This window comes from Pocillopora verrucosa, chromosome 5 (genome assembly GCF_036669915.1).
Source record: "Pocillopora verrucosa isolate sample1 chromosome 5, ASM3666991v2, whole genome shotgun sequence".
NCBI classification, from domain to species: Eukaryota; Metazoa; Cnidaria; class Anthozoa; order Scleractinia; family Pocilloporidae; genus Pocillopora; species Pocillopora verrucosa.
This window is the reverse complement of record NC_089316.1, coordinates 15,777,607-15,797,047: the sequence shown is the minus strand read 5'-3', so window position 1 is coordinate 15,797,047 and position 19,441 is coordinate 15,777,607. Positions and strand designations below refer to the sequence as shown.

The window sequence follows — 19,441 nt, the reverse complement described above, 5'->3', positions numbered from 1 at the left end:
TGAGGTTTCAATTAGCCTGCTACAAAGTTATCAGGCACCTGCTGTTCAAATGTTATAGAATGTGAAAAGGTGACGTGTGGAGAGAAAATGCAAAGGAGGGTTTGACATTCATTGAGGGTGAAGAGATATTTTGTCAGCAATCTCTTTTTATCAAACGGTAGGATAAAGTAGATTAGACACTGGCTCAAAAACGTATAAACGTCATTTCTGTTTTCGAGCCTTTTGAAAATGGGAGGGAGGATTATTCACCATTGTGTCGAGGTTAATTGCTTGGGTCTGCTTTCTCCCTGTCATTACTTTACAAAACATTTGATTAAAGAGGGAAAACCCTTTGGGTTGTTTATTTAACAAAACGATGTGGATGAACGGCAGCTTCTAAACTCGGTTGGTATTCTACGAATGTTAACTGTAGATTCATCAACAGCGGAGAAGTATGTTGTGTACATTTCGCCTTGTAAAAATCCTCTTCTTCGCGTTTCTGATGGAGCTTGTCACAGCTAATGATCAATGCAGGACAGAAGTAAGCATTCAAGGTATGGCTCTCAAGCTTTCCGTCTGCAAAAGATGGTCATTGGCGGCTCCTCACCTCTGCGATATCAAATGTGAACAAGAAATCAGGTGCCAAAGCTATAACTACAACAGAAAATACAAAATATGTGAACTAAACAACCGCACTAAGGAGGCAAGACCACAGAATTTTCTTTCAGCCCCTTCATGGTTTTATATCCGACGATTGAACGGCAGAGGTGAGAATTAAAAAATCTGTTTAACTATCTGATCTATTTCTTCCCCCTTAACTCAAAAGTGGCTTAAACACCCCGCGGCATAACTCGATAATAACTGCTTTTCAGGTGAAAACAGCGAAGATTGCCTAAAAAATGGGCGCTAATCCGTTTTGGCGATATTTTTTTTCCTCTCCTCATCGAATTCGCTTACGACCAAGCTTGTTTAGCCTTTCACCTAAGGAGTCTTTTCCTCTTCACAGTCTAGTTTTATACGCAGCAGATTGCAACATCTCCACCTGCAACTGAAATAAAGAGATGTTTACGCGATTAAAATTAAAAAACAAGGAGGTTTTGCCGCGAAAAATATTTTGGGAGCCGTGATGCAATGATGAAATGTTTTAATTGGCTGTTCTCACTTTTGGGGAATCAGAGCTAAGATAGAAAAAACGTTTTAATAAATGATTTGCGCTCGTTTTGACATTTTACCCAACTTTTTCCTGGCAACTTTAGTTCAAGTACCAAAGTTAGCTTCTCATGAAGAAAAAAATCTGTAAAATTGGCCCTTTAAAGTTTACAGTATTCTTAGCTTTTTTACATTCTTAATCAATCCTGTGCCTCCTTTCTTGATTTTAAAAAGAAGAATGAAACGTACATCTTTATTGCAGCACCCTTAGGTTCTATCCCTGAATTACCAGCATTGTCCTGTCACGAAATAAAGGCAAGTGAAGGTAAAGACACCATCAGCGGCAAGTATTGGCTGGATCCAATTGGCACAGGGAAGGCAACATTGGATTACTGTAACATGATTAACGAGGGTAGGTCTTAACCATTTTTTACGAGTTACTTTTAAGAAGACATTGGAAGATTTTCCAAGGATACAATACTTATTTTAATATGGTGTTGTAGAAAATACTTTCATATGTATATAAAAGATAATGAAACCTCGACTGTGCTCTGTTCCGTTGTAAAGAACGTACAAGCAGTTAGAGCACGTCAAAAATGTAGGGAAACACGAGATAGAGATGAGTGCTGTCCCTCTTCCTGGCTGTTGGTTGATGAGCGATGTTTTAATCTTATTTGAAAACAATTTTATTGACATTAAATAGTGTTCTTATAACATTTTCAAAGGTGGATATAGATATCACCACAGATGTCGATTGGGATTTAAAAAATAGATAGTCAGAGTATGATCTGACACTCAGAGCATTGCACTACACACAATTTGCAATCTGCAAACTGCAGAGAGATCGCGATGAGCAAATGTATAAAGAAATGAGCAAAAAAAAAACTTCTGTTAAACATTCGAACCCTGATACGTGCACGTTTTAAGTATCGCGGCAGACGTGATGAATAGGTGACATTTTCATTTTTTTGCTTCTTGGCTTTTTTCAGTTTTTAGGTGCTGAGTGCACAAAAAGGGGAAATGATTTACTAGGAACAAGCAAAACCCAATGGAAATTTTCTTAATTGTGTTGTGGTGTTACAAATTAGCTTAAGTAAATATTAACTGCTGACACATATATATATATAGTAAGACATCCACGTATTCCACTTCGACTGTTGCAGGATACATTAAGAACTCAAAAATACTGTCGAAAAATGAAAGTTACCTCGCATTTCTTCGTGAGTTCCTGGTTCCTGCTGTTGGAAATAATTTCCATTGGTTGCTCTGCTACCGCGCCTCCTCGCATGGCTGGAATGGTAGGGACTTTCATACTCGTTGCGATGGAAAGAGAAATACTGTAACGGTTATAAAGAAAGACCAGTATGTTTTCGGAGGGTACTCTGATGTTCCATGGGGCGAGTAATTTTCGCCATTTGCAACCCAGCAATCACGATTTCATCCCAGACCAGTCAACCTATCGATTTCTCATCCGACAAACAAACAAACAGACTCAAAAACACAGTCTTAGCTTTCCTTGGCAGCATTTGAAGAGATTCTAGGATTATGTCACCGCATGCGAGTATAGTATGCGAGCAATTATTTAAAAACGTGCGCTCCCATTTTTGGAAAAGCAAAGGGTTCGAATGTTAACATGAAAACGACGAGGAGACTGTTCGGTTCGCGGGCCTAGAATTTCAATTCATTTTGTGTTTAGGCACGCGTTTTCAATAAATCAATACCTCCAAATTCATGTCAGAACTTTAACTGCAGCCTCACGATTCAATTTGTTTGACACGAACCCTCATATTTCTGCTATGGTTTTCGTCTAATGATTTCAATCAGGGTTACTGACATCAAAGGGACTGCTGCAAATTTGCAAATATGGGATAAAAACAGGTATCATAATCCTAAACCCGAAATATTGAGCGAAGAGATCATTTCTTTTTTATCATAATTATCTTTTATCCGGTAAAAAGGAGCCGTTCATGGCTGACGGATTCATGTTTTCTTAGCCGATTGTCCTCCAGGAGCGAGAACAAAAGATCCGTCAGGTCGCTGTTGTGTACTTCCTTTCGAGTATGAAGGCCGTACGTATCACAAGTGTGCTGGGAAAGTACCGGGAAATTTTGAGAGACCGTGGTGTTCATTCGATGCTGTCTACAATGGTGACTGGGCGTCTTGTGGTAAGAAAGAAAGTTCTTCTCCATAATGTATACATATCAGTATTTTTCTCTCTCACATGTTTCAGTTTCATTACCTTCATGACAAAAATATGTAAAGCATAAGTATTTTTATGGTTTCTTTCACTTATACTGTATGTTATCAGCACTATTGAACAGATTTAGGTGAGAAGAAAAGCAAGATACAAAAATATAACCAATAATAAGGTTGCAATTTTTGCTTATTGTCTTGACTGTAGATGAAAATCCCTATAATGGATATCGCAAGACAGATAGGGCTTTTATTTATTCGCTCCACAACAAAGAAGGACTGGCGCCGTTTAAGAGTATGGTGAAGCATGATTCCCAAGCCATTTTTATGGATATAAGCCATGGTCCAACGTTTGGTGGAGGCTTCGATATTCATATTGCCAACAACGCAGGTCATAATGTTCATTCGTACACCAACTTTGGTCACTCTTTCTTGGCTCCTAGTGATGTAGAGGAAAAAGATACAGTGTTAGCTGGAACTTACTATTTTACTCCCGATGAGGTAGAAGTGTTCTATCTCCCTTAGAGCTGGAATTACAATAGCAAGTCTATTTCTGTTTCTAGGCCAAAGGGAAAAGCCTGCCCCTACAGCCTGGGAAAAGCCATTAAACTTTCCCTTATAAAACTATGCGCGTGAAAACCTTCTAAATTGCCTCATTTTATTACTCATATTTCAAAAATATGTAATTACAGTGCAAACAAAGTTTACTAAAGGACTAGTAGTTAAGAACACACAATTCTTCATTGATTTTGTACAGTGACAATAAACTTTTTTCAAATTGTGGTACTTTTACCCATGTCACAAGTGGGAAAGGTGGACGAGAGCCCTTATTATTATAATTTACGTTCTGTGCTCAAAATATGGTCATTAACAGCATCTGCTATCAGTCACGTATTTCATCTTACCCAAAATTTCTGGTGTGTTCCATGGTAGGAATAAGAACTTAGCGGGATCTCCATTTGCTGTTCTCTTTGCCGGTTTAAAAATTTGCATAAACCATATTAATACACAACTAAAGTGCGTAAGCCGGTAACTGTTTCATCAAGCACGATAGTTTGAATGACATTACCATACAAATAGACAACATCTCTCTTTTTAATTAGTATGAGAAAATCAACTGTGATGAAAAAAACAACACGAAAAAGAAATGTAACGAGCTTGTAATTTGCGCACAATATTTGCACCTTGATTAAACGTGTTTTAAGAAAAGACGTTATGGTGTACAGCTTGTATGACAGGTTAATATGAAAAAAATCCAAACACGTTTCAAGAAAAACATTCACGCGTGAATTCCTTCAAGCGATAATTATTCGAGGAGGATTATTCACCATTGTGTCGAGGTTAACTGCTTGGGTCGACTTGCCTTTCCCCTGTCATTACTTCACAAAACATTTGATTAAAGAGGGAAAATGTCTTGGGTTGTTTATTAAAAAAAAAATGTGTATGAACGGCAGCTTCTAAACTCGGTTGGTTTTCTATGAATGTCAACTGTAAATTCATCAACAGCGGAGAGATATGTTGTGGGCATTTCGCCTTGTAAAAAACCTCTTCTTTGCGTTTTTGATGGAGCTTGTCCAGCTAATGATCTTTTTATTTTTTTTTTATTCCATTTTCACTGCAGTTACATCGTCACATGATAAAATGACAATAATAATAATGATAATATTAATAATTATGGTATTAATACTTAACATATCAATTAGTAAAACTCTAAGTCCATAAGAAAGCAGTGGGGTAGAGTAGAAGGGAACTGACGAACCATGCGTGCTAGTCAACCCATTATAAGAAAAGCTAACTTACTAACTAACAACCTTAAGACAATAACAATAATGATAATAACAGTATTAATAGTGACAGTATCAATCAATCAATAAAAAATCTAACTCGTTATAAAAATAATAACTTACAGACTAGCAACCTTACTAACTAACTGCTGATTTTTGCCCAGATGGTATGAGGGCGCTCGGGGTCAAAGACCTTATCTTTATAGAAGGTCGTGCATAGTTTCTTAAAAGAAGAAACACCGAAATTAGCAGTCCTCAGCTCATCTGGTAAATTGTTCCATAGATACGGAATCCTGTTAAAAAATGTTTCCTTAAAAAGTTCCTTCCTAACTCTATTCGAACCCACCGAGTTCTCTCGGTGGTTTCTTTGTAGGTAGGAATAAAACTCAAAAGTTCTGTCATCAGGTTTATGATATCACTATACAAAAACAAAACAAAACAAAACAAAAAAATACCGTTCTTGCCTGGAGATCATCAGTAGGCCTAGTGGCATGGTTGAGCTGGAGCAGGTCAAGAGGTTTAGGCTCGAGACCTTGCCAGGTCATGAAGTGGTCCCAGGAACTTCCAGAGGAATCCATAAAAAAGCATACTCGCTCGAAGAGGGGTGGGCATTGGTTCTATACATATCGTTCTTCTCTTCAAGTATCGTTTTGGCATTTGTTTAAAATCTATCTTAGGCTAATATTTCCTTTTAGCATTTTTTTTGCAATCGGTAGCAACTTTATTCGTGGCAAAGTTAACAAAACTGTTTTTACATCCCCAGGAGATGAATACTACACTATAGGCGTATGAGATTATGGACTATTTGGTAGTTCCAGAAGTTTAACCAGTTAAAATATGAGTTTTCAAGAAATATTGACGTTTATGAAAGGATAACAACAAATTTTAACACGGTCTTAAACTTTATCAATATACTTCATAAAAAACTACTTGGAACATTAAAAATCCCAGAAAATCAACTTGAACTTGAACAGCTTGAACAGCTTGAACTTCAAAACAAAAGAAGACGAAATTATAAATTATATTGAAAAGTTCGTTCCAGAAGCCATTTTCATCTTTCCGACAGTTTGGAAAACTAACGCTGGAACAAGAGAAATGGTTAACAAGAGAATTGAGCTTAATAACTAAATACATATGCCAAACGCTAAAAACTCTTGGAATGTATGCAATTCAAATCAATTCAAATAAGTATCCTACTTAAAAGTTAATTCGAGCGAGGTGATTCTAAATCAAGGTATAACGAAGAAAAAAAAATGCATGGAGCTGATAATGGTGTTGGAATTTTGGAGGTAGTTCCCTCACAAAGCAGAGGAGAACTTGATTGAGAATAATGAGTGTCAAATATATATCAGAGAGGCCGTCTCAGAAATTTCTGCTCGCTCTAAATATTTTCGCCTGTCGGTTTTAACCTTTCCTAAAGGATTTGTCTTCGCTTTCGGTGTTAATAGCACAATTCCGTAAATTTGGCAATTGTAGAATTGAATTTTTTTCGGAAATTGATTGATGTTTCCACAACTTTTTTTTTTGCATACATTATTAAAACGGGAAATGAAAATAAACATGTTCTGTATCTGATTAAAATTGTTAGGTCAGATCTGACGGGTGCTAAGACATCAACTTACTGCCATTTAGCATTTGTGTTTTACTTGGAACATAAATATAGAAGCCTGACATCAAGGAGTGAGAATGGAGAGTTCTGTGCTTCTCGTTTTCGTGACTGGGACTGCGCTGTTGACCCATCCGACGTTTGGCGAAGGTGAGGAACAAACTTGACTCAGTTTTGTTCTAGTGTATTTATTTGTAGTTGATACTCAATTTTCGGAGCGATCGTCAACAAAATTGCGATTATATAAACGAGTTGATCGAGTTCATCATGAGTTATCAAGAAAAATTTCGAATCCCGAATAAATTCGCTTTCTTCCATTTGATAATGACGGAATCTTTTCAAGCCCGTTTTTTGCTTTAAAGGAAATTTGTCATTTCCCTTCAAAAAAAGTTTAAAAACAAGTAACAAAACAAACCTGACAAGTTAGGATTAGCAACAAAGGCAACTTAAGATTAACTTCATGCCGGTCAACTATATTTATATTGTCATGATCACCATTGAAGACCTCACACGTTAATGTCGTAAATTTGATTGTAGTTTGAAACATTGAATCTTGATGGAATCGCATAGACACAGATTTGTTGCCGCTTTTTACCGAAATCGAAAACTGTCTTGGCATAAGACAAAGGGCCAATGGCGGAATATAGCCTTAAATAACATTTACATTATCATGCATTTTTTAGGCCGGAACATAACATTTACCCATCACAAGATGTTGATCAGCGGATATTTCTGATTAAAGGGAAGTTCTTGAGTCGAAAACTTTAAGAATACGTTTTGAAGGGGGTATTACCCTAAATGTAAATTTTCCTGTTAAAATTGCGCAGGTGACTTCGATCAATATAGACTTTCTTCAATCTATTTATGAAACTGCAACGTTACGCTCGTTGAGATCTGCCATTTATTCAAAAGACTTATGTGTCAGAAGCCATAGCATCTTTCTTTAATCTTCTCTCTCCTTACCATTCAATGCTCTAATAACAAATTTTCAACAAAAGAAAAAGGATAAATTACCGATTTTATTTGTTCATCAAGTCACCCAAAGGAAACTGTGACATTTAACGGGTGGTAGTAAGTTAATCAATATTTAGTAGCCATTATGGGCCAAAAATTAAAAACTTGACAATTACTTGTACGAGAGTAATGCGAAATTTGATGTACTTTTAATATTGCTTTTGCTTATAACAATGAAAATAAGAGTACTTTACCCTCATGTCATGTCAAAAACATCATTAATCCGAATATCAATCTATTACGTGAAGCACGACAACAATGGCTGTTTACAATGCAAATCCACATCAATTTCCTCTTCCTCAAGACAATCCGTTGAGGAAACCTTTGCAGGCACGTTTATTCCTTTCAAAACTCTCAATATTGATGAAAAAAAGGTATGCTTACAGAGAATTAATGGTACGCTTTTTGTGACGGCTTTCGACCTAGCTCCCTCTCATGATAAAGTATTCCACAATTAAAGAAGTAACTAAAGATGCTTGTGAAACAGCAGGTGAAAGACCAAGGTACGATTTGTAGCCATGACAAGGGTCTACTGATTCTCCATTCGTACCATTTTCCTCTATCACGGGTTACATATCCCTTTTTTAGATCATCGCTCTCGCAAAATTACATCGGAAAGGATTTTCAAAGGTTTCCAATGTTTCCCAAGGGTCTTCCAGTTGTTTCCAATGTGTTATCATAAGGGAGTTTAGGCTATCGCGACGGCGAAATTAAATTAGCGAATAAAATTCAACATGCAATTGTCTTAAAAACTTCGCATTAAATGGTCTACTGAAGGCGGCATTGAGACCCAGATAGAAGAATAATTTCCGATCCTAAATCTTTCTTCTTTTCTGCTTTTGTTTGTTAGAGCGGTTTCACATTTATTCGTTTTTTTGTTTCAAATTTTTTTTCGATTTCATTGGTTTTTTTTTGCTTTATTATGTTTGTTTGTTTTGGGATTTTTTCAGTGGTTATTTGAAATAGAAAATAGAGTAGGCATGCTCGGTGCTTCTTTGTTGAATACATATGTATGCAAGTCAAGGTCATGCTCTTGCTTTACAATAAAATGACTGCGAAATTAAGAATCTTGAGGCGAACTTTCCCATTTCATGTAAACCTGTTGTTTTATCATTGCCTTTCCTATGGTAACTTTCTTTCTTTCAATTGTTTTATTGCAGAACGTGATCGCATTCTGCTGTTTCCCGATAACTTCTTTTTTGCTGAAAGACGGTTTGTTAACCACATCATCGATACAAAAAAAGTTAAGGATTTGGATCACTGTGAGCTTTTCTGCTACATGAATGACAAATGCGTTAGTGCTAACTTCAAAAAAGAGCCAGAGCCTGGAGGAATGACTCATGTTTGTGAATTGAATAACGCTACTCATCTGGATTATGATACTGACCTGATAACTGTTGCCAATTTTTATCATCGCGGCTCTAAGGTGAGTTACAACTAAAACTTACCTCCTTGAATTGACGCCTTGTATTCGATAGAATTATACGCGATCACCGACGTGTTCAGAAACTTTCATCCTTTTATTCACTTATCGTAGATCTTTCTCCTGCTGTTTCACATTCTTTTCTTCCTTTTCAGAACGCCTGCGGCAAGAATTCACGGTGCCAAAATAATGCAATTTGTGAGTCCGGTTTCACATTCAAGGGATATCGATGCTTGTGCCCTCCTGGATTCGAGGGAGAAAATTGTGAAAAAGGTTAGATTCAAAAGATGCCAGAAAAAGCAAAATATTGCCTTGAACATGTTGAGTTTTAAAGACGTTTGGTCGTCAAGAGTATCTTACTCCCGGGCTGGCCTTTGACGACTGGTGGCAGAGAAACATAGTGGCGTTAGGTGATTGATCTAAAACTAGACGTAACAATGGCAAAAAAACTTTAGAGGCCTTCTTTTCGAACCAAAGTATTGTACAAAGGAAGCGCTCCCTGTAACCTGTAAATTGTGCAATGTTGCTCGCTCGAGTTAAATTTTCAGATTGTAGTGAGTGAAAAATGGTATGAGCTGTTATACTAGCATTACTTGGTTAGTGGTTATTAGTCATCCATAAAGTTTTCGCTTTTCTAAATAAGAAAATGGTTACAATCTATCTCATATGATGAGAAATTACAAACATTTATTCATTCGTGTTTATATGACATTTCTCTTGTTAGAGATATTCAGATTTCAATTCAAATATACTTTTATATTATTTTACTTCACTTTTGATTCTTTCCTTTAACACTGGTCTCTGATTCTTTCCTTCGGTTTGGAAATGAATCGACTGTTTATGAAGACGCTCAGAACATATTTAGAGAATGCCTTATTTTACTTCTTATTAAGGCAATACAGCGTATGCCCACACCCCTGAGAGACAAGCATCAGCTAAAATCAATCAACGAGTTATTCGTATAATATTTTGTTAACCATTTGATGTAAAAGATAACGAGACTGACATATTACCAATGCCTTCCTGTCGTTCCTAGATATCGACGAGTGTGCTTCAAATGACAATAAATGTGCTAAGGGTGCTGCCATTTGTAAAAATACGGTAGGATCATACAATTGCACCTGTCATTTTGGACATGAATGGGATGGCACTGAATGCAAAGGTTTGTTGACTTCATTTTTCTCACTAGCTTCAGGGTCGGAGGGTAGGAAATGCAACGTCTTATGGACCGATACCTGTGTCTATATGTCCCTCTGTCTGTCTGTCTGCACGCCTGCCTGACAATTCCTCTTCACTGATACTAAAGCGCTTAGCAAGTGACAGGCGCTATGGGTTGAGGTGAATTTTTTTTGTTCCAGAGAGAAAATATCAAATTAGCATATATGAAAACAGCGATCAATAGGAAAATTTAATCTTTTTATAACAGACTAAGTGTTTTATTTGTTCAAAGTAAGCAAAACGACAACATTGTAAGTTCAATTTATTCGATTTTCTACCATTTAGCTGATGTATGCCAACTCAACACCGTTCTGCACGATGTTAATAGAGACGTAAGCCACCATGACCCGGAAAAAACAGAATGTGACCAAAATCTCAACCCTGATTGGTATCGTTTCCTGGACATTCCAGGAATAACAATGCCGACTGAGTGTCCAGATCCTGACAAGTGCGGCACATCATTTCCAGGCTGGTTGAGCAGTAGTCACCCCACAGTGACTGGGGGAGAAGTAGCAGGGACTGTTTGCTTCAGCAGGAGCTCGGATATGTGCTGTCACCAGTCGAAAAACATAAGGGTGAAGAACTGTATTTCCTTTTACGTCTACTATTTGGTGCCGACGAGCTGTCCCTACCGTTACTGCTTCACACATAACTGAACATCTTAAAACTGTTAAATATTTAAGAATATTGACAGCTTGTTGGGTTAAAACATATGCTCTTCTTGGGCGAGGTTTCAAGGCAACGAAGCCCAATACGAGAATATTTTTTAACCCAAAGCCGACAATATTTTATGGTATTGGTGTCTGAAAATCGCACTCAGTTGTTTTTATAGTGATCCATCCAGTAGAAGGATAAGTAAAACTACATACAAATTAGTAAGTGCATGATAAAAAATTCCATTCTCTCTTTTTTTAATACATATCCATGGGAACAGCATCTCGAAGATGAAGTGCTGTGGCGGGTATTTGGAAGATTTTGTAGCATTTTAAATCAATGAGCTCATCTGGAAGCGATAAAAACTTACCAAAATATTCTTCTGGTGAGCTTGAAGTCCGAAGACCTACCAAAGTATAACTATGTAGCATTCAGCTTAAATGTTTTCAGAATGCTGTTTAAAGAGTTATTTAACAATGTTGAGGCAGAGGAAGGCCAAATCGGTTGTACTAAGTTAAGGAGCGAATCTTACCTTGTCTGGTCCTAAAGAAATGATACTTCGGTGGTCGGAAATAAGGCTTGCATAATTTCTGAGGTGCGTTTTGTCGTGAACATAGAATAGAAAAAGCTTTTTTCCTATGTAAACTCTCCTTTGTAATACTTCAAAGATTATTAATCACCTGTTCTTCATTGATGTAGTTCCCTCTAGTTGTTGATAGTAACATTTTGACAGTTGAAAACTATCAAAAATCTATTTTTTTTGGTACTTTTGTCTCCGTCTTGGTCCCCTATAATGTTATCGTAGGTATCTCTAACTCTTTATGAACCCTATTGATTCAATTTAAGACTCGACCAAACTGCAATGCATGAGGAACTGTATTGACCTTGGTTACGGTAAATAATGACCAGAAACTAGCAATCAGGAAAGGGGCAGGACCTTCTGAAAAGAGAGTCAAAACATTTCTTCTTATTAGTAAGATTTGGTAAGGGTGAAACTCTTAGCCGGAAATTCTTAGGTGGCTTTGGTGTAAAGTTCGTCAACTTATCATTAAACATATTCCGACAGAAATAACTCTTGCAATATAGTTATTTCTGTCGGAATATATCAAACTTAGCGCTTAAAAATAAAAAATACTAATTCAAATAAATATTTTTGCCTCAAAAGATAAAAACTGCACATGTTATGTTAGGCCCGGTTCATACGTCGCATTTCTGCCGTGTCGAATTCAATTCAACGAATTAAATTCGGCAGAAATTCGACGTCTGAATCGGCTGCCGCATTTCTGCCGCACGTTCGACTGGTCTTGTCGCATTATCCGACAGAAATGCGACACCGATTCAAACGTCGAATTTCTGCCGTGTCGAATTTAATTCATACATTATGTTAATGTATTGAGCATGCGTAGACTGAGGCTAGCTATAAAAAGATGGCGTCACGAAGGGAAGAGACTTCAGATTCAGAAGAAGAAAGCTCTTTTTCTTTGTCTGACAATGAAAATTTGGCCCCGCCGAATAAAAAGAGACGAGGCAGAAAAGCGCAATGGCGAGATTGTCACGTCGCCGACAGGATCGATAAACTTGTGTTGCATTTTGATGAGACAAAATGAGAACAATCAACAGCAAAAGTTGAATTATTAGTCAATGCTTTTCCTGAAGACGATGCAGCATATACTGTTGCAGTTTCAGCCTCCTCCTTCGCCTTCCTTCAAAAACTTTTTGAAAAATAAAGAGCCTCCGTTTAGTATCTTCGTCCGCCATATTAGATAGTTACGTCTAGTTACGTAACCAATGTAACATTTTTCCGCTGACGGACCTGCACCGCAGTATCAATTCAAAGAATTAAATTCGGTAGAAATTCGACGTATGAATCAGCTGTCGCATTTCTGCCGCACTTAATTGAATTGAATTCGACACGTCAGAAGTGCGACGTATGAACCGGGCCTTACATACTTTTAGAATGGATGTTAAAAAGGAAAATTGCGATTCCATATTGACCTGTAGCGAAGTCAATGAAAGGCTTACTAGATTTTTTCGTATTTACAACAGAGTAAGTAATAAACATGCGCTTTTTAAAACAGCTAAGATTAGACACAAAACTTATAAGCCCTGGATTGCTTCAGGACTGAGTGATAAATTTTACAAGAGATGGTTGACAACTCATATAACAGATTTTGAAATCGTATAAACGAAATAAAGGAATAAAGGTTTCGTATAAAGGAACAAAATCGCTGATGATCCACCCACCCAGATGTAATTATTATTCTGTTATTTTCCATATCTTTCATATGGTTGTGCACTCTGGTGAAATAATTATAATTCACCACTTTCTAAAGAGTAAAATTAAAAGACAAAGCGGTTCGCATTATCAATGATGTTCCTCTCATGCAACCAATTACTCCTCACTATACAGCTTTGGGACTTTTGAAAGTTCCTGACATTGTCAAACTCAATACATGTTTACTTCTCTACGACTATTCAAATGCTGACAAACGTTCAAACTTTAATCTCTCCTTAGTGTCCAAGCTCCATGATTATGACTCTCGAAGTGTATCCTCCAACCATCTGGCAAATACTTCTTTTCGACATATGTCGGGAAATTTTGTTCAACAGTTGTCGGTAGGTATATCTGAAACGATATTCCTCAACCTATTAGAGAGAAACCAACCAAACAAATGTTTTAAAAAAGCACTTCCATATTACTATCTAACTCAATAGTAATTATTCAAGTACTTCATCCTCTGTCTTTCTCTTTGAGTTAAGTCTAGTTTCGTGAATCACTTTTTATCCTAAATTAAGGGGGACTAATTAGGTATCTAGATGTCCCCCTCTCCTCTCTAAAATTTGAATGTACTGAACTAGAACTGCTTCGTTAATACTTTGTTCATTGTGTTACTTAAATTAACAAAAATAAAAAGAAATATAAAGAAATACAAAAGATTCTCTCTTGAGTGCAGGGAAGTTCATCTTTCTAGAAAGAAACAGCTGGTTTTTGAAGAAGCGAAAGGTAATCGCCATCATGCTCTAAAGGAACTATCCAATGCTCAGGAAGATTTGTTGCTTCGCTCCGGTGAATTCGGTGCTGAAAGCCCTGAAGCCCTCCCACGCATAGTTTGGTGGTTATTGGCACTGCACATTAAATCCGTGCCTGAGACGAGAGCGGGAAACTAAACTGGGATACTTTGTTCTTCAAACAGGCAACGAAACGAGCTAGGAATTTCTGATTTGAAAATCAGAAAGAGGATAAAAGACCCACCGCGGCGATGGTGATTGTTCCGACGAACGCTTGGTCATTAACATTTACGCCGTCCGTTGGGACGGCCAAACAAAACACTGCATGCTAGAATTTAAGTCTTAACTAATTAACATTCGAATCGGTCGTGTCAGTTAGTTAGTTGTCGTTCAGCAGTCGCCGAGTTCGGACAAAAAAAAAAACAAAAAAAACAAAACGTTTAGTCGCTGCGATTTCGTTTTTGAATTTTGTAATAGTTGTAGAATTTATCGTCGAAACAGTGATACACGAGCATTTAATCCAATCTCTTAAGATTATAATGCATAATGATTATAATCCTTAATCTGGGTTCAGCTATGGTCTTGAATGGATAAAATTCCTTAAGCTAACTACATCCCTCCATACGCAAAGATCTTATGTCATTTGTTAGCCTCACCATACTTGTTCATCACATCTCGGCTTATCATATCTATAGTCATGCTGAAAATTAAGGCCTAAGACAATAAGTTGAAAGCATTGTAGTATGTTAAAAATATCTTAGTACTCATCGATAGGTCTTTTTTTCCTCAAAACAATTTCACTTTTCAAAGAAGTCAGAAGGAATGTGCCAGTTTTTCGATAAACGTGGTTATCCTGTTTCTGTCATTCGAGTGGGCCACCACCGCGCCCAACAAACTGATTGACATTCAGCACTAGCAACGACACAGAAGGAAAATACCGATCGTATCCCATTCACTCTCACATCTCACCCCCATAACTACGCAGTTGATTCTATCTTTCTTAAAAAATTTAAATTGCTTCAAACGGTTCAGAGACCAGTGGTATCCTTTCAGAACCTCTACTTATTTCATTCAAACGCAACAAAAACTTAGGCAACTTTTTTTGTCAGAAGTTTATTTCAAACCAATGAGCAACCTGGGACTTTCAAATGCGCTCGCTCACGATGCATAACTTGTCCTTTCATTCATAACGTAGAGAAAATGTCGGGACCGGAGAGACCCATTAAGATTACTGTCATTTTAAGTGCACCTTAGCCAAAGTTATCTATTGCATAACTTGCACTCATTGCAAAAAGTTATACATCGGTGAAACGGGAAGACGATTAGGTGACCGACTCCAAGAACACCTAATGTACTCCATAAGTTCACATTTCCCATACTTTTGATTGCAAACGATTGGAAACTGACAAAGAGAATGCCATGCGCAAAAGCAAAGTCACGCCAGTCAGTGAAAATGATTCAGAATGGAAAACGTCAATAACTAAATTTTTGTTCTGCGCATAAACACCCACGCCGCCTTTGTTCCTATAACAACGACTAGATCCTATTCCTCTCGGAGATTGTATAAACTAGGAATATTGACGAGAATCTCTGCTTTTTCTGGTTTGAGATGTTTCTCTAACAACAACACACACATTGATGTCGTTATTCATCAAATCAGTTTCCAAGGCTACACCTGTTCTAGCTTTGTTCTTAGTTTGATTTTTTTTTGCTCAGTATTTATTGCTGTCAGAGTAATTCTGAGTATTGTGAATCAATTCAGTCTGCCACATCCAAGGCCAGCTTTGAAACTTGATGTATACTCTGTACTCTTTGGCCTGATCCACGCCACCAAATAATACATACAGAACTCACCTTAACCACTATGCTACTGTGACAAACAGACGTTGCGAAACACCTATTATTGTCGTTCGTTTGTTCATTATTATACTTTCGTGACAGTTTTTTTTTTTCTGCGACGTCCACATTCGTTTTCCATATGTATAGGTCGTTTTTAGTTAGGCTCCGAACATAAATCCAGCCTCCAAAGTTAATGCTTTTCAATTTATTAACCCAAAGAGAAGAATTTCGGCTACACCTATCATACAGAGAAAGTTATCTTTTCACCAACCAGTCTTTCTTTAGCTCTAGACATTGTTTCATTTTAAGACGTTCTAAAGATTCAACCGCTGAAACCCAAGAACCCTTATCCTATGCTTTATCCTAAGAGTCACATTTCTCTGTAAGTTTAAAATGCTAACTGCAGCTTATGGCTCATCGTAAGTGTGCTGGAGGGTAGCCCGGTTTCAGAGGCATTAATAGGCTGGGAGTGCTGATACTCGGTGGAAACTAGGATGTCCGTACATGGCCGGGTTACCCTTCAGATTTTTTGATTTACTGACATTTTCTCAGTATTCTGATACACTCTTGAGTGGAGACGGGCACTGAGAGAATATTTTTTGTGACAGGAAAGCAACACAGTGACCCAGCCGAAGCTGAACCTGGAACTTTAATCCGGCGGTAAGGGCCAACCAAGAATACCAACTCTGATACAGCCAGGCCTTGGTCAATCGGAAAGATGGCGACAACGGATTGGAACGGATTGGAATGTGTTGCGGCGTATGGTCTGTACATTTAAGGGATGGTGAACGAGAGCCGGTCAAGGCCTTTGGACCGGTCAATATCACAAACTGTTGTTTTAAATTATCTTTAACGAAAATTAATTAAATTATCTTTCTTCATCGTGATAAGTGCGGATATTGACTGTGACTACGGATTAACAGCTGTAAATATTTCTAGTTATGATAACAAACAGCAAAACCAAAAACATAGAAACTATTCTTCTCTCAATGTTGTTACTCTCCTTGGCTTACAACTGAAAAAAAAGAGATAAGGTTGTCCTTAAAACAGAAGACCCTACCTTAGATATTAATTTTCAGCAGAACTGGATAAGAAAATTTGTCAAATACAACTCGATTGTACATAGATTAATTAAAGAAACCCGAATGGTACAGCATGTTTGCCTATTTTCAGTCCTCCTCAATTGCCGATAAAGAATTGGTTTATGCTTAGCGAGGGTAATTCAACTTATGGATGGACATGGGAAGTCTGGAGAGCACGAGAGAAGCGTAAGAGTTGCTCTAAGTGCAGTCGAGAGCGACTCTAGGTTCTTGAGTGCTCTCCAAGCTTTGTAACCCATGACTCGATATACGCACAGCTAAAGGCGTGAACCGAATCTTACATAATATACCATGCAGACAAAACTCGTGCACTGAAAAAGGGTTTAATTAAAATTGTGTCAGGTTTTATCACTGAGGTAAATGTGGGTTACCTACAAACCAGGCAAAACGACCAAGAAATATTTCGAGACCAAAACTTTGATTATCTAAAGTTACTGTCCAAAAATAGGGTTCCAAACAAGGTCGTCCTGCGCGCGCTGCTTTTTACAGATATTACTAAAGGTTCCTGAGAAAATAAATTTTAAAGTGGAACAATAGAAAATATTTCGGTCGTTGTCACGCGCCCCGGACATTACAAAGAAAATATTTCAAATTTTGTTAGTTAGTATCTGGCCAATTTTCTTGAAAAACCAACAAATCAACATATTCTACCAATTTATTTAAGTAGAGGTAACTCGCGTAAAATTCACCTTGAGTTTTAGCCTCCAAAGAAATTCACAGTTTTCACACCTCGTTCAAGCGCATGTCAATGGGCTCATGCCGCCGCTCAATGAAATGCAACATTGAAGCCCCTGGCACGTAAATTAAACGAAATCCAAAATTGATCGGTAAAAACAGAAGGAAAAGTGGGCAAAGAGTTAGGGTTAAGGAAAAAGAAAATTTAACTTCGATTTCATTGGCCCTGGCTCTCTCGCGACTTTCTCTTTATGTCCGTTTGATGAGGACTCTTATTTCTCAACATTTTGCGAAATGTGACAAATGTCTATGAATGATTCCTTTTTGATCATGATTACATAGTGTTCTTGTTTGTGATACCATTTGTTTCAGAAACTGAGGGCAGATTTTGAAAGAGTTACGTTCTCCCGCAGTGATGAGAGGGAGGGAGGGGTAAGCCTTTTTAATTTTCATAACTCGTGAAAATACGAGATTAAGATTGTGAAGATTGTGAATTTGTCCGCTTTTCGCAATACCTGATTTTTCATGATGTGGTATAAGGAAGAGTTAAGTAAAAAACATCCTAACCTGCCCCTTGCCATCCAAGGTATACTTTGTTACTGACTTACTGTCACATAAGGGAAAAGAGAAAGCCGTCAGAAAAAAAAGCCAGGGTCTTCATTTCAACAATATTCAGTTTGCAGCACCTGCTCGAAAGAACATCTCTATCTATCTATCTATCTCTTCTCGTGTAAAGATTTCTCTCGGTAGTTATATCGTGACATCAATTGCATAAAAATAAGGGACAATTGTGGGCATTTATAATTATGCATAGCCGAGTGAAAAAATGGTTGCCCAGCGACAATATTACATCCTCTCCCGGACGGGATGCTGTCAGGCTTTCCTGACAGCTTTTTTGATCAGATTTGTCAGAGAAGAGAGTCGTGGTCAATTACGAGCGAAACACAATCATCCAGTCTCTGCTTGTCAATTGGTCGAAGAAAGAGAAAGAAACCGACGAAAACTCTTACTAACTGGGTAAACCATCGTTGAAAAAAGAAAAAAAAAACAAATTTGTTGTCAGAGATCTTGCCGCTCATTTCCTCTTTCTATAAAATATAAAACAACTTACGGTGTCATAATGATTCCTTACAAGACATAGTTACCAAAATAAAGTATTTCAGGAATAGTCATTGAAACACTGAATTTTAATTATTTTAAGGATTAGAATAGAATCATGTTTTTGCTATTTTTGGACAGGTGAAAGTCATTTTTGTGCATTTAGTTTGTATCATAAGAGCTTTTTTCCTATAACAATATCAATTTTGGGAAGGTAAGTTAAATGTATTACGTGTTCATGTATGGTATCACGTTTGTGTCAATCGCGTGTAAAGATTGGAAGGTGTCAATCAGCTATGTTTTAATACTGACGTTTATCGATAGAGCCAAAAGAGGTCAAGAGATATTAAAAATAAACCCTTTTCACAGGGAGTTCGATTTACCCGATTTCGAATTAGCTGCAAGTAAATGACTGAAAAAAAAATGGAGTAAAATCAAAGGGAAGTCAGATTTTTTTCAAGTTAGCGGGGGGTTCGAGTTAATGGGGTTGTGCTGTATGCTTATTTATTCTCGTACTTTATGTAATGGTATTTTTTATGGTGTACATTATATTTGTAAGGCAGAGTCGTGGAGCAGATCATGGATAGCTTAGTGAAAGATATGATTACTCTGACAACTTATTTTCTCATCTATTTTCCTCTCTTGAATAGCATCAGCAGTCTTTATATTTGTTTGTTTTGTGCGCATCAACATCAACATT

The 19,441-nt window shown here is 37.3% G+C and overlaps 2 protein-coding genes across 2 annotated transcripts in view; both read left to right on the top strand.

Moving 5' to 3' along the window:
* The first annotated feature begins 299 nt into the window (after positions 1 to 299).
* LOC136280879 (uncharacterized) lies at positions 300 to 3,854 on the top strand. Its single transcript, XM_066166653.1, has 5 exons — positions 300 to 746; positions 1,391 to 1,540; positions 2,292 to 2,426; positions 3,123 to 3,293; positions 3,530 to 3,854. The coding sequence occupies exons 1-5, from the start codon at positions 434 to 436 to the stop codon at positions 3,844 to 3,846; spliced, it is 1,086 nt and encodes a 361-aa protein (XP_066022750.1). The 5' UTR covers positions 300 to 433; the 3' UTR covers positions 3,847 to 3,854.
* Positions 3,855 to 6,791: 2,937 nt separating this feature from the next.
* The window catches only part of LOC131775289 (uncharacterized), a 45,264-nt gene continuing 32,614 nt past the window's right edge, over positions 6,792 to 19,441 (top strand). Inside the window, exons 1-5 of the mRNA XM_066166426.1 lie at positions 6,792 to 6,861; positions 8,886 to 9,151; positions 9,304 to 9,421; positions 10,185 to 10,310; positions 18,807 to 18,811. Of these exons, the coding sequence (XP_066022523.1) occupies positions 6,792 to 6,861; positions 8,886 to 9,151; positions 9,304 to 9,421; positions 10,185 to 10,310; positions 18,807 to 18,811 (585 nt within the window). The remainder of the gene's footprint in view (positions 6,862 to 8,885; positions 9,152 to 9,303; positions 9,422 to 10,184; positions 10,311 to 18,806; positions 18,812 to 19,441) is intronic.